This window comes from Vulpes vulpes, chromosome 1 (assembly GCF_048418805.1).
Source record: "Vulpes vulpes isolate BD-2025 chromosome 1, VulVul3, whole genome shotgun sequence".
Taxonomy (NCBI): domain Eukaryota; kingdom Metazoa; phylum Chordata; class Mammalia; order Carnivora; family Canidae; genus Vulpes; species Vulpes vulpes.
In genome coordinates this window covers 15,384,527-15,395,049 of record NC_132780.1, presented here as the reverse complement: position 1 = coordinate 15,395,049, position 10,523 = coordinate 15,384,527, and the positions used below count along the sequence as shown (strand labels likewise).

General features: G+C 53.5%; 2 protein-coding genes and 1 long non-coding RNA gene across 4 annotated transcripts; 1 reads left to right on the top strand and 2 right to left on the bottom strand.

Annotated features, from left to right (window-relative positions):
- Positions 1–761: 761 nt before the first annotated feature.
- FTL (ferritin light chain) lies at positions 762–2,257 on the bottom strand. The gene is made up of 4 exons (XM_026014045.2): positions 1,921–2,257; positions 1,605–1,751; positions 1,197–1,322; positions 762–1,080 (listed from the first exon to the last, which is right to left on the bottom strand). The coding sequence occupies exons 1-4, from the start codon at positions 2,020–2,022 to the stop codon at positions 928–930; spliced, it is 528 nt and encodes a 175-aa protein (XP_025869830.1). The 5' UTR covers positions 2,023–2,257; the 3' UTR covers positions 762–927.
- A 165-nt stretch (positions 2,258–2,422) lies between these two features.
- LOC140598662 (uncharacterized) lies at positions 2,423–9,122 on the top strand. The gene is made up of 2 exons (XR_012001201.1): positions 2,423–2,515; positions 3,758–9,122. It is a non-coding gene; the product is annotated as an uncharacterized lncRNA (long non-coding RNA).
- Positions 4,924–8,710, bottom strand: BAX (BCL2 associated X, apoptosis regulator). Of its 2 annotated transcripts, XM_026014029.2 has the most exons (6): positions 8,631–8,710; positions 8,003–8,054; positions 7,766–7,912; positions 7,232–7,367; positions 5,644–5,748; positions 4,924–5,197 (listed from the first exon to the last, which is right to left on the bottom strand). In XM_026014029.2, the coding sequence occupies exons 1-6, from the start codon at positions 8,662–8,664 to the stop codon at positions 5,093–5,095; spliced, it is 579 nt and encodes a 192-aa protein (XP_025869814.1). In that variant the 5' UTR covers positions 8,665–8,710; the 3' UTR covers positions 4,924–5,092. The 2 variants fall into 2 exon arrangements, with proteins under 2 accessions (XP_025869814.1, XP_025869812.1); XM_026014027.2 differs by lacking the exon at positions 8,631–8,710 and having other exon boundaries at positions 8,003–8,128.
- Positions 9,123–10,523: the final 1,401 nt, after the last annotated feature.

Here is a 10,523-nt window from a genome sequence, read left to right as displayed (position 1 = left end):
CTCTGTTTTCCGGGAAGAAAAATGTTTTCAGTTCTAGTCTCCACTAAAGTGCATCTCCAAGCCAATTATGTTGCAGGGGAGTAGAAACTGTATTTCCATGTTTGACCATCTTTCCCATTAACTGGTGGTGGTGGACAAAAAGCCCCCCTCCCCGGCCAGAATCCGAGTGGCCACCAAAATGTGGGGACAACAGCAGGTGCTGAGTACCCAAAAGAACACGTATCCAGGAGCCACTTCCTCCCTAAATTCTACCAACAACAGAGGGGGCAAGGGATCAGAGCTGTTTTGTAGCTTGGACCCAACAGATGCCTGCTAACCCTTCTTCAATTCCCACTTGGATGGAGGACTGAGTCCCTGTTTCACATCTTGTTTCTGTATTGCGTGCCCCAAACCCCCTAGCTCAGCACCTCCTGAGCATCATGTGATCCTGCTGCTTGACATTACTCAGAACCCGCTTCTGGTTAGTTTATTTCTAACAGTGCCTGCTTCCAGCTACCAATCCAATCCTAGGTCTTAGTAGATTCTCCTTGAGAGTCTGGGTTCTACTCTGTAGGAGGAACAGTGAACCTCCTACTCTATACCCTCTCCCCCCCCACCCCCCAGATAAAATTAGGCCTTCCAGAACAACAAAGATGGGAGGCGGGGCCAACACCTGTCTCCCTGCCAAGGCAGTCCAGCTAGAAGCCTTGTGAAAATAGATAGATCTCATTTTCCACACCATACATACAAGCACAACACAAACATGCCCCAAAACCACCAGCTGCTGCAAAAAGCTTTATTGTCTCCATTTGGTCCACGTTTTGGGAAAGGGCTCCAGAACGGTTAAAAAGCTGCCTAGTGGCTGCATGGGAAAGGGTTCAGGCACAAGCCCTGGCACCGAGGGGTTGCCAGAGGAGCCCCTCAAAGGCTGCTGGTCTCCAGAGGATCCTAGTCGTGCTTGAGAGTGAGCCTTTCGAAAAGATACTCGCCCAGCCCAGCCTGGGGGGTGGCCAGCCTGCGGAGGTTAGTCAGGTGGTCGCCCATCTTCTTGATGAGTTTTACCTCCTCATCTAGGAAGTGGTTCTCCAGGAAGTCACAGAGCTGGGTGATGAAAGAGAAGAAAATATTGCCACTTACCCACTAACAGTGTGACAGACGGGGAAACGAGGCTAAAAGGGAAACCTGCCCGATTAAATTCGGATGAAGGGGGTACTTACATGAGGATCCGCGCGAGCAGAACCCAGGGCATGCAGATCCAGAAGGGCCTGGTTCAGGCTCTTCTCCAGAAGCAGGGCGGCTTCCATGGCATCCAGGGTCTTCCCCCACTCATCTTGGGACGGTTTCTGTACAGATGACAGAGTGCTCAGGACTAGCTACACAGCCCGCAAAGGCGCCTAAGAGCTTGCAGCGATCACCCCTAGTCTCCTACAACCACCCGTCCCGGGAGACTGCGCTGCAGTGTGGACAGCTACATCTTCGTGGAAAAGCGCGCGCCTCCATTTTGCGCCGCACAAAAGCGAACACAATGACCCAGAAGCCCACGTGGGGCCTAAGCCACTGCAGGCAAGGCGCTTCGCGCGCACGGCCTACCGGGACATGTAGTCCGGTGCCCGCACACTGTTTACCTGCACGTCCTGGAAGAGGGCGCGGCCGCCGCGCTGGTTTTGCATCTTCAAGAAACGCTCGGCGCCCTCGCGCTTCTCCTCAGCCAACTCGCGGAAGAAGTGGCCCACACCCTCCAGAGCCACATCGTCACGGTCGAAATAGAAGCCCTGTGGGAAGACAGGCGCGAAAAACGGTTAGCGGGAAGAAAGGCCGGCCAGGCGCCGGACTCCGCCCTCCGACTACCCAGCGAGACAAAGGCGGCCAGCGCACGCGCAGAGGGCCGGAGGTGCGCGCTAGTGGGGGAACTTAGGCTGGGGGCGTCCTGGGGACCCTCACCAGAGAGAGGTAGGTGTAGGAGGCCCGCAGGTGCATGTTGACCAGGCGGTTGACGGCGGCCTCCACCTCGGTAGAATAATTCTGACGAATCTGGGAGCTCATGGTTGATCCTGGACAAGGAGTTAAATTCAAACTTGGGTGTTCGCTGCCGGTGGCAGAAGATGGCCAGGAAGATGGCTCCGAAGGTTGCGACTGGAAAAAAGGTTGGAGGGTGGCCGTTGGCTGGTAGAAGGGGCGTCCCTGGGTCTGTTCCGTCCAAACACTGTTGAAGCAAGAGACAGATCCGCAGGACCGCCGAAAGCACCGCGAGAGGCTATGGCCGGGGCGGCTTCTTTTATAGCGCGCGGGCCCTCGGAGGTGGGGCGTTCAGGGAGGGCGATCGGCCAATCTGCGGTGTCGGGAGGCGGGGCTTAGGGCTTGCTATTGACCAATCCGAGCTGACAGGCGTCCCCGACCCCCGCCCAGAAGTGGGGAAGTCACGCGCCAGTAGCGCGAGGCTGTTGTGAAATGGGGAAGTGGGGGTGGGGAAGGGGTTACGGGGTTCAAGGGTCCTGGGGCTGATTCTGGGAAGTCAGGGGATTGTGAGATCTCTCTGGTAGGTGGAAGGTTGATGGGTACACTGGGAGTCCTGGAAAATTATGACTGGAGATTTGGGGGTGTTTCAGGAAAATAGGTTGCATTCTGGGGTTGTCTCTTAGAATATGGACCTTTCTGGCACCCTGGAGGTTTCTCAGAGGTGCGGAGACCTCCAGATGACTGGGGTTTGCTCTGGAAGATAAGGGGTCCCCGGATCATTAAGAAGTTTGGAAGGCGGTGTGGTGAGATATTTCTGGAATCTTGGGGATCTCTGATAGATGGGTTGAAAGGGGGGCATGGAGCCCTGGGGTTCACTCAAAGATTGGGAACTAATGTAGCACTAGAGCTCACAATGGAAGTCCTTATCTTCTGGAATCTTGCTCTGGGAGAGGGGTGGTGGTGGTGTGTGTCTTTAGGCTCAGGAAGTGATCTTCAAAATTAAACGGACAGTTTTAGAGCCTTGGGTCCTCGAACGCTCCCTCTCCCCACCAGGGGACAGAGATGTTTCTGGAAGCCTAGTAGGGGCTTTTCTAACAGGTAGGATGTCTTTGGAGCCTTTGAAAGATTGGGCCACTTGGAATACCTTGGGGCCATTTCAAGGGTCTGTTGTTTTTCTGGAAGCTTACATGCATAAGGGTAACATGACCCTCAAGTTTTAGCGGTCCCTCTGAGGCCACATTTCCTGGAGACTATTTTGAGGGCAGCCAGAGACTTGGAATTCTCTTTGGCTCTGAAACAGTCTTTCTGAAGTTGTCCCTGTCTTGCCTGACACCTGCTTCTTTCTTGAAGGTCACAAAGAGCAGCCTTGGGTCGTGGGGAAACAAGGAGGGTCTGGGGACTTGTGCATGGGATGAGTCCGTAACCAATGTGCATTTTTAAAGTATGTCAGTTCTAGGCTAGTGTCTGGGAAGTAGAGCTGGCTCAAAGCAGACCTCTGCCCTCAAGGAGGTCTCCAGGCTAGAGGGAAAGGAGACCAAGACAGGATCGACCCTATATTCAGTGCCCTATTGGAGGTAGCCAGTGGGTTGGACAAGGGAGCTGGAGCTGAGGCCTGCTTTGCAGAGGCCCCCCCCACTCTAAACAGCCCAAGCTGGGAGTATCCCCTGACTACAGGAATGCTAGATCAGGCTGGTATCTGGGGTTCTCAAGGGGTGCCTGGGCCAGTGGCCGGAGAGCAGATGTGCTGAGTCATGCTGAACTCAGCAGGAAGGGTCTCAGGCAGAGGTGGGGGTGGGGCCCCTGACTGACCTCATGTCCGCAGGCAGACTGCTGGGACCCTGAGATCTAGGCCTGGCTGGGAACCACGTCTGGCCCCCTCCCCCAAGATGTGGAGGTGAGTGTGCTCTGTCTCCGAGTCTTACACTCTTTTTAGTTCCCTTGATGTTTTCCCTGGCTTCTGCCTGTGGTCATACTGTCCCCCCCTCTCTAGGGGGGTAACTCAGTCTCCCCTCATTGCTATCTTAGCTGCCACCTCTCCCTTGACTTGGTGTCTCTGGGGAGAGCCTATGGGGGAGGGGCAACTGCCCCAGGCATACAGTCACAATGGGGCCTGAGTTACTCATTCACCAAATTTCAAACCTCAGCCCAAAGACCTTTGGCCTCCAGCAGGGCCCACCTGCAGAGAGGTGGTTTTAGGAGTGCTGCAAGTGGAGGGAGAGAAGTGGGGAGACAAAGATGATCTGAAGAAGGACTGAGATCTTGGAGGCGGGGGAGATCATGGGATGGGGGAGAAGACAAGAGACCCAGAGAGGCAGAGGACAGAAGGACCCAGAGGGAAGGTACAACAGACCCTATGGCCAAGTGATTTCAATCTCCAATTTCCTCTTCTGTGTCTAATCTATTAGGTGGCTTTCCAGCATCTTCACTAGGGCCTACTCTCCTCCAGGGCCCACCCAGCTACTGGGCCAGCCCCTTCCCCTGAAGCCAGTGTCCAGCCCTGTCCCCTCCTCTGGGACCACACAGCACAGGCTCAGGGCTTGTCCTCTCCCCTGGACTGCCAGGTTCCAGCCATATGGCCTACAGTAGCTAACGCACAGGGCTCTAGTGCCTTCTCAGGGTCCACAAGGTCCTCCCAAGGACCCCCCCCCCCCCCCAACTCAGTAAGTGTGCAATTTCCTCTGGTCCCATATGGTGGAAGCTTCCAAGGTCTAGTTCTCCAGGGCCTGCTGCCCTGTTCTCTTTTCTTAAAGCCCCAGAGCTACACTGCCTGGCTTGGTCTTGCCCAGCACTACCTCCAACACAACCCTGTAGGCTTCCAAACAAGTGGTCTTCGGCTCCTTCGGGCCTGCAGGCTCCTAGAAGGCAGAGTGTAGCCCTAACTCATCACCAACCCAGAGGGCACCAGGCACCTTTGAAAAAGATTTTTCAGCACATGAAGCCTGGTCTCCTGTGACAGCCAGGGAGTGGGGCTCAGTGATTCAGACTCTTTAAGTGTGGCCTGAAAGAGGTTTATTGCCCCCCCCCGACCACTCCTCCCGTGCCCCCCCCCCAATAATTACAAAAGTAAGAAAAATGCCCATGACCCCCAATCCCCACCCCTCCCGGAAAAATGCCATAATTTATGCAGAAAAGACACAGTCCAAGGCAGCCGGTGGCCTCAGCCCATCTTTTTCCAGATGGTGAGTGACGCAGTAAGCACTCCAGCCACAAAGATGGTCACTGTCTGCCACGTGGGTGTCCCAAAGTAGGAGAGGAGGCCGTCCTGTGGATAGGGACATCAGTTACTTCAGCAGCTGGGCCAAGGGGCAGCCCCTGGGCCAGTACATGAGGAATCAGAGAGGAAGAGGGGCCTCGGAGAAGTCAAAGGGCATGAGTGGAGGCAAGAGCCTAAGATTAATGGATACCAAAGACCTGGGGTCAAAGGGTTGTCAAAAAAACTTAAGGGATTCCAGAGGAAGTAGAAGCATCAGGAAAGGCAGAAGGTACTAATTAGTCCAGGGGTCACTGAGAGGTCAGAGGTCACCAGGAGGTCAGGGGTCACCCAGAGGTCAATGAATCCCAAACACATCAGAAATTGACTAGACACATGAAGAAATGCATTATAGACCCCCAACTGATGATCCAGAATCAGAGAAGGCAAAACTGTGATGGCCTCAGTTAGACCCAGGGACCTCAGAGGAGTTGGGGGGAGGGGGTTACAGGCCTCACCCAACCACCCTGGTCCTGGATCCAGCCCAGCAGCCGCTCTCGAAGGAAGTCCAGTGTCCAGCCCATGATGGTCCTGATCAGCTCGGGCACCTTGGTACACAGGGCCTACAGAGAGCAGGGTTGGCCTTAAGGACTAAGCGCCTGGGGACAATGGCACCAAGCCTCCTTTCTCAACTCTGCCTCCCCTCCTGCGCCACTGCAGTCTTTTTCCACTCTTGAGTCAGAATGAGCTTAATAAATTCTAAACTGCATCTTGTTATTGTCAACTACCCTGCTCACACACCTTCCATGGCTCTCCACATGGTAAATACCAAAAAGCATGTCTCAGCCCATAAGGCCCTGTATGAAGGCTCTGCTTGACTGCATTCCAATTTTCTACTTCTCTTCTGTGTCTCCTTTACCTTCTTCCTTATCTTCATTCCTACCAATTCTTCCCTGCCTCAGGACCTTTGTATGTGCTGATTATTCTACCTAAACAGGCTACAACCAAGCAAATTTTTACTCCTCCCTCAGAGCTCTCATATTAGATCTAATATCACTTCTCTGAAAAGGGGCTTTTCTGATCTTCATACTAGGTAGGACCAGACATAGCTCCATGCCCATGACTCTCCAACTCCCTGAACTTCCTTCCCTTTCCCACCCTATATTTAACTGGCTGCTTCCTCCCTGTTGTCCCCAGCACCTTATACAGCCCCCACCATCACTCTGACCACTGTCCCCCTCACCTCCAACCTTCAAGCCCCATCAGCTCAATGTAGCAAACACATTAAGAAATCTACTCCCTGCCTCCACAGTCATCATTCACCAAGACTACTATAAGTGCACCCCTCCCAGGTTCCCAGTCGTTGCCCTATAATTGTTATTTCCTACCCACAATGGCCAGAAAAAAATTGTTGGGCTTCTGCTCCTCCGATATTTTAAAGCTGAAAGAATTTCATAGTAAACAACCATATGCCTGCAGCCCAGATTGTACGATTAACATTTCACTAGCTCAAACAATCTTTTAAATTTGTAAATCAGGTCACCTCACTTTCCTGTTTAAAACCAGCCAGTCACTCCCATCTCATCCATGGCAAAGTTAACATCTTTAACATCACTTGTGGTGGGGAAGGGGGCCCTCCCAAGACCCCTTGCAATCTTCCCCCAACACATCAGCCTTGATCCTGCCTCAAGTACTTTGCAGTTATTCTGTGGCCACTGCCAGATGCCCCTTCCCCTAATCTTCACAGATCACTACAACTTTGGCTTTAAATGTCCCTTGATCTTAAAAGTCATTCCTGGCCACTTGGCACAATTACATCATCCTAGTTTACTTCTCTCAGCACCCATCAGACAATGTGAGCAATATGAGAGCAAGGACCCAGCCTGCTCTGTTTGGTGCTGCATCCTGGGTGTCAAGTACAGGTTGTGCACATAGTAGGCCCAATCCATGTATGCTGCACGAATAAGCGAAGGAGCAAACAACCAGCCCATGGCTCTCTCCATTCCCTTTGGTGAGTGGGCTGCCACAGGGGTTGACCTCACAACTCCCAGGTCCTCAGAAGTCTGACTGGAGCATCCCTGGGCTCACTGCCCTGCAGCTGCCCACCTTGAGCACCAGTTTGCTGGCAAAGTAGAAGAGGGCAACAACCCGGCCCCAGTTGAAGTTGCCATCAGAAAACATCTCAGCTGCCACTCGGAAGAAGACCTCACGGGGAGAGTCTGTGTCCACAGCTGCAATCATCCTGCAGGAAAGAGGAAAGACAGTGCTGTAGAGGGAAGATCAAGCAGTGTGGAGACTCTGGCATCCACCTTGTACCAAAGACAAGGAAACTGAGGCCCAAGCCAGGCTAACATGAAAAAGAAGGGGCCAACATGGGGGAAAGGGACAAGATGGACACTTAGGAAAGTGGAGAAAATGAGTCCCTAAGGGAAGGTTTCAATATTCTGAAAGACGGAAGGGCTGAGTCCAGGGTGCTGAGTAGAGGTGGTGGGGCCCTGGACTATTGGGTCTGCGGGAATAGGAGGGTGTGGGTCTGAACTCCAGGCTCCTAGGGGAAAAGGGGTCTGAGAGTCAGAACTCCAGGGTTCTGAGGGAGAAGGGGACCAATGGCTGGACTCCTGGGGCCCCGGGGGGCCACACCTCTGCAACTCCATGTTACTGTCCAGTTCATCTCCGATGCGCTTGAGACACTCGCTCAGCTTCTTGGTGGATGCATCCTGGGGCACCTGCTCCAAGGGCAGCTCAGGTGTCTCTCCCCCCATTCGCCCTGCTCGATCTTGGATGAAACTAGAGTGGGAATGGAGTGGGAGGGGTGCAGAATCAGAATGGGGCATCACTCCTGAAATCCGCTCAGCAATAATCACACCTCAAACTCACCCCTGAAGCAAAAGGGCCCCTGTCTTCATGATCTGCTCAGAGCTGGTGGGCCCTAGAGGAGAAAGGAGGGAAGAGGTGCCTGGACTCTTGGGTCCTAGGGGACCCAGCGAACTAGGGTGGCTCATGATCTCAGAGGGAGGACAACACTAGAGGGTCCTGTATTTCTGGGTTCCTGGTAGATACAGAGGCTAGGGGCCCGGACCATGAGTCCCTGATGGAGAAAAAGGCAGGGAGCCTAGGCCTGTATCCTACGTTCTTCCGGCAGAGGCGGCTGAGGGAACGCTTCATGCATCCCAGACCCCTGGCCTGAGGGGGCAGAGGAGAGACCCGCCCCTCCCACCAGGAAGTGATGCCGGCGACAAGCCCGGGCCTGCCCCGGGGGCTTGGACTCTGGGGTCTCCAGGTTCTCGGGGGTCCGAGGACACCAGGCAAGAAGGAATCAGGGCACGGAGGCCAGAGAGCCAGGAACCCCCGGGGAGGGAGGGGGCTGGAAGCTGGCAGCGCCCGATCCGGGAGTTTCTGCCCGGGAGTGCTTGGAGATCGCACGGCCCCAGACCGGCAGGAGAGATCGTGGGGCCGGCCGGCGAGGGGGCTCGCCCTCCTCCCGCCCGTCTGCCTCCCGCCTCACCCCCGCCTCTGGGTTGCTCCCCGGACCCGTCCATCACCGCCGCTCCCGCCGCCGCCTCTCGCCGGGTCCGCCCGGGCGGCCGCAGCACGCCCCTCGTCACGTGACCGCCCCGCTGAGCGTGCGTCCTCTCACGTGATCGCCCCGCAAAATGGTGGCCGCGCGCTGTCGCCCCGCAGAGCCGTCCGGTCACGTGACCCCACCTGCCTCACCTGCCTGGGGAAGCCTCGGCCCCTACCACTTGACTGTCCAAGCCGCCCTTCCTAGTAGGAACCGGGTAGTGGCGCCGTTCTACCGGCCACTAGTTGGATGGCGGCTGTGACTTTCATTCGTTTGTGCAGTATTTTCGGAAGTTTCTGGTGGGCTTTGAGCCCTCCCCAGGGCAGAAGGAACATCGAAGGCCAAAAATATCGTTTACTGAGGCAGGACGTTTCAGATGATGAAAGTCTGTGAGTTGTTTTTGTGAAAATAAAGGGAACATGAAGTTCAAAAAGTGGCAAAACTAATCTGTGGTGATTGGCAGGGTATGAGCAAGGAGGGGCCCCAAGACAGGCACCCTGGGTGCATGAAACGAGCCATGTCTTCGTCTAGGTGATGATTACTTGGGTATGCACATGTGGAAAAACTCATGCAGCTATACATGTGAAAAGTGCCCTTTACTGCATGGAAATTATATCTCTTTTTAGAAAGAAAAGAGGGGGACGCCGGGGTGGCTCAGTGGTTGAGTGTAGGCCTTTGGCTCAGGTCGTAATCCCAGGGTCCTAGGATCAGGTCCCGCATCCGGCTCCTTGCAGGGAGTCGGCTTCTCCCTCTATCTTTCTTTTTTTTTTTTTTTTTTAATTTTTTTTTAATTTTTTATTTATTTATGATAGTCACAGAGAGAGAGAGAGAGAGGCAGAGACACAGGCGGAGGGAGAAGCAGGCTCCATGCACCGGGAGCCTGATGTGGGATTCGATCCCGGGTCTCCAGGATCGCGCCCTGGGCCAAAGGCAGGCGCCAAACCGCTGCGCCACCCAGGGATCCCTCCCTCTATCTTTCTACCTCTCTGTGTGTCTCTCATGAATAAATTAAATCTTAAAGAAAAAAAAAAAAAAAAAAGGAAAAGAGGAAGAAAAAACTCAGATTATAAAATAGGCGGGGGTCAGATAAGGAAGGGTGGGGGCATATAAGAGGTGGGATCTATGTCCCAAGCCTGGCTGGGAGCCATAGCAATAGAAGATCATAGGAGTCCTGGTAAATCAGCCTAATGCCACCAGGAACGTAGACTGACAAAGTCAAGTTTATTGATTCATTGGGATGATGGAGACCACACAAAAGAGAAACCATGGAGCATTTTGAAAAGGAAAAGGTAGAGTTATTAAAGGATTTCCAGAAAGGGAAGAATTTAGGTGACAACTAAATGAGAGACTGAAAGCAAAGCAGAGTCAACATCAGGTGCAGACTGTGAAGAGGAACAGGGGGTCTGGTATCCTTGGCAACTACTAGATAGATAATCTAGATGTGGAGTTTTGGGTCCAGAAACCCTTTATGTGAATCTCTGCACCTAGATTGGAAATTGAGGCTGCTACTCTGTTTCAAATGACTACAGGCAAGAGTGGGATGTTTCATTTTTATTGCTAGAATTTCCAACACTTCACGATTTTAGGGAACAAAGTTTCTCTGTGAGTAAGAAAGCATATCCTTAGGGGAAAGAGTGTTTCCTATTAACTTTGAAGCTAGCTTTGTCTGTGTCTATTATTCCAGCCCCATGAATTAGCCCTCCCTTTGTCTTAATTACAGAGAAGAGAAGAAAGGGCTTTTAATGCCGCTATTAGCTATGGACCTCTAAACAGTACAGCCCTTCAGTAGCGGGGGGGGGGGGGGGGGACACATGATGACACGGGGGACTTCTTAGT

What these genes read in the sequence shown, in the direction of transcription:
- BAX (XM_026014027.2), bottom strand. Translation starts at nt 8,127, where the DNA reads ATGAGCCACCCTAGTTCGCTGGGTCCCCTAGGACCCAAGAGTCCAGGC. An exon ending in GGGGCCCTTTTGCTTCAGGG is followed by an intron (nt 7,913 to 8,002) that starts GTGAGTTTGAGG and finishes TTCCCACTCTAG; the next exon opens with TTTCATCCAAGATCGAGCAG. An exon ending in TCCAGGACCAGGGTGGTTGG is followed by an intron (nt 5,198 to 5,643) that starts GTGAGGCCTGTA and finishes CCCTATCCACAG; the next exon opens with GACGGCCTCCTCTCCTACTT.
- FTL (XM_026014045.2), bottom strand. Translation starts at nt 2,022, where the DNA reads ATGAGCTCCCAGATTCGTCAGAATTATTCTACCGAGGTGGAGGCCGCC. An exon ending in CCCTCTTCCAGGACGTGCAG is followed by an intron (nt 1,323 to 1,604) that starts GTAAACAGTGTG and finishes TCATCTGTACAG; the next exon opens with AAACCGTCCCAAGATGAGTG. An exon ending in CTGCTCGCGCGGATCCTCAT is followed by an intron (nt 1,081 to 1,196) that starts GTAAGTACCCCC and finishes TTCATCACCCAG; the next exon opens with CTCTGTGACTTCCTGGAGAA.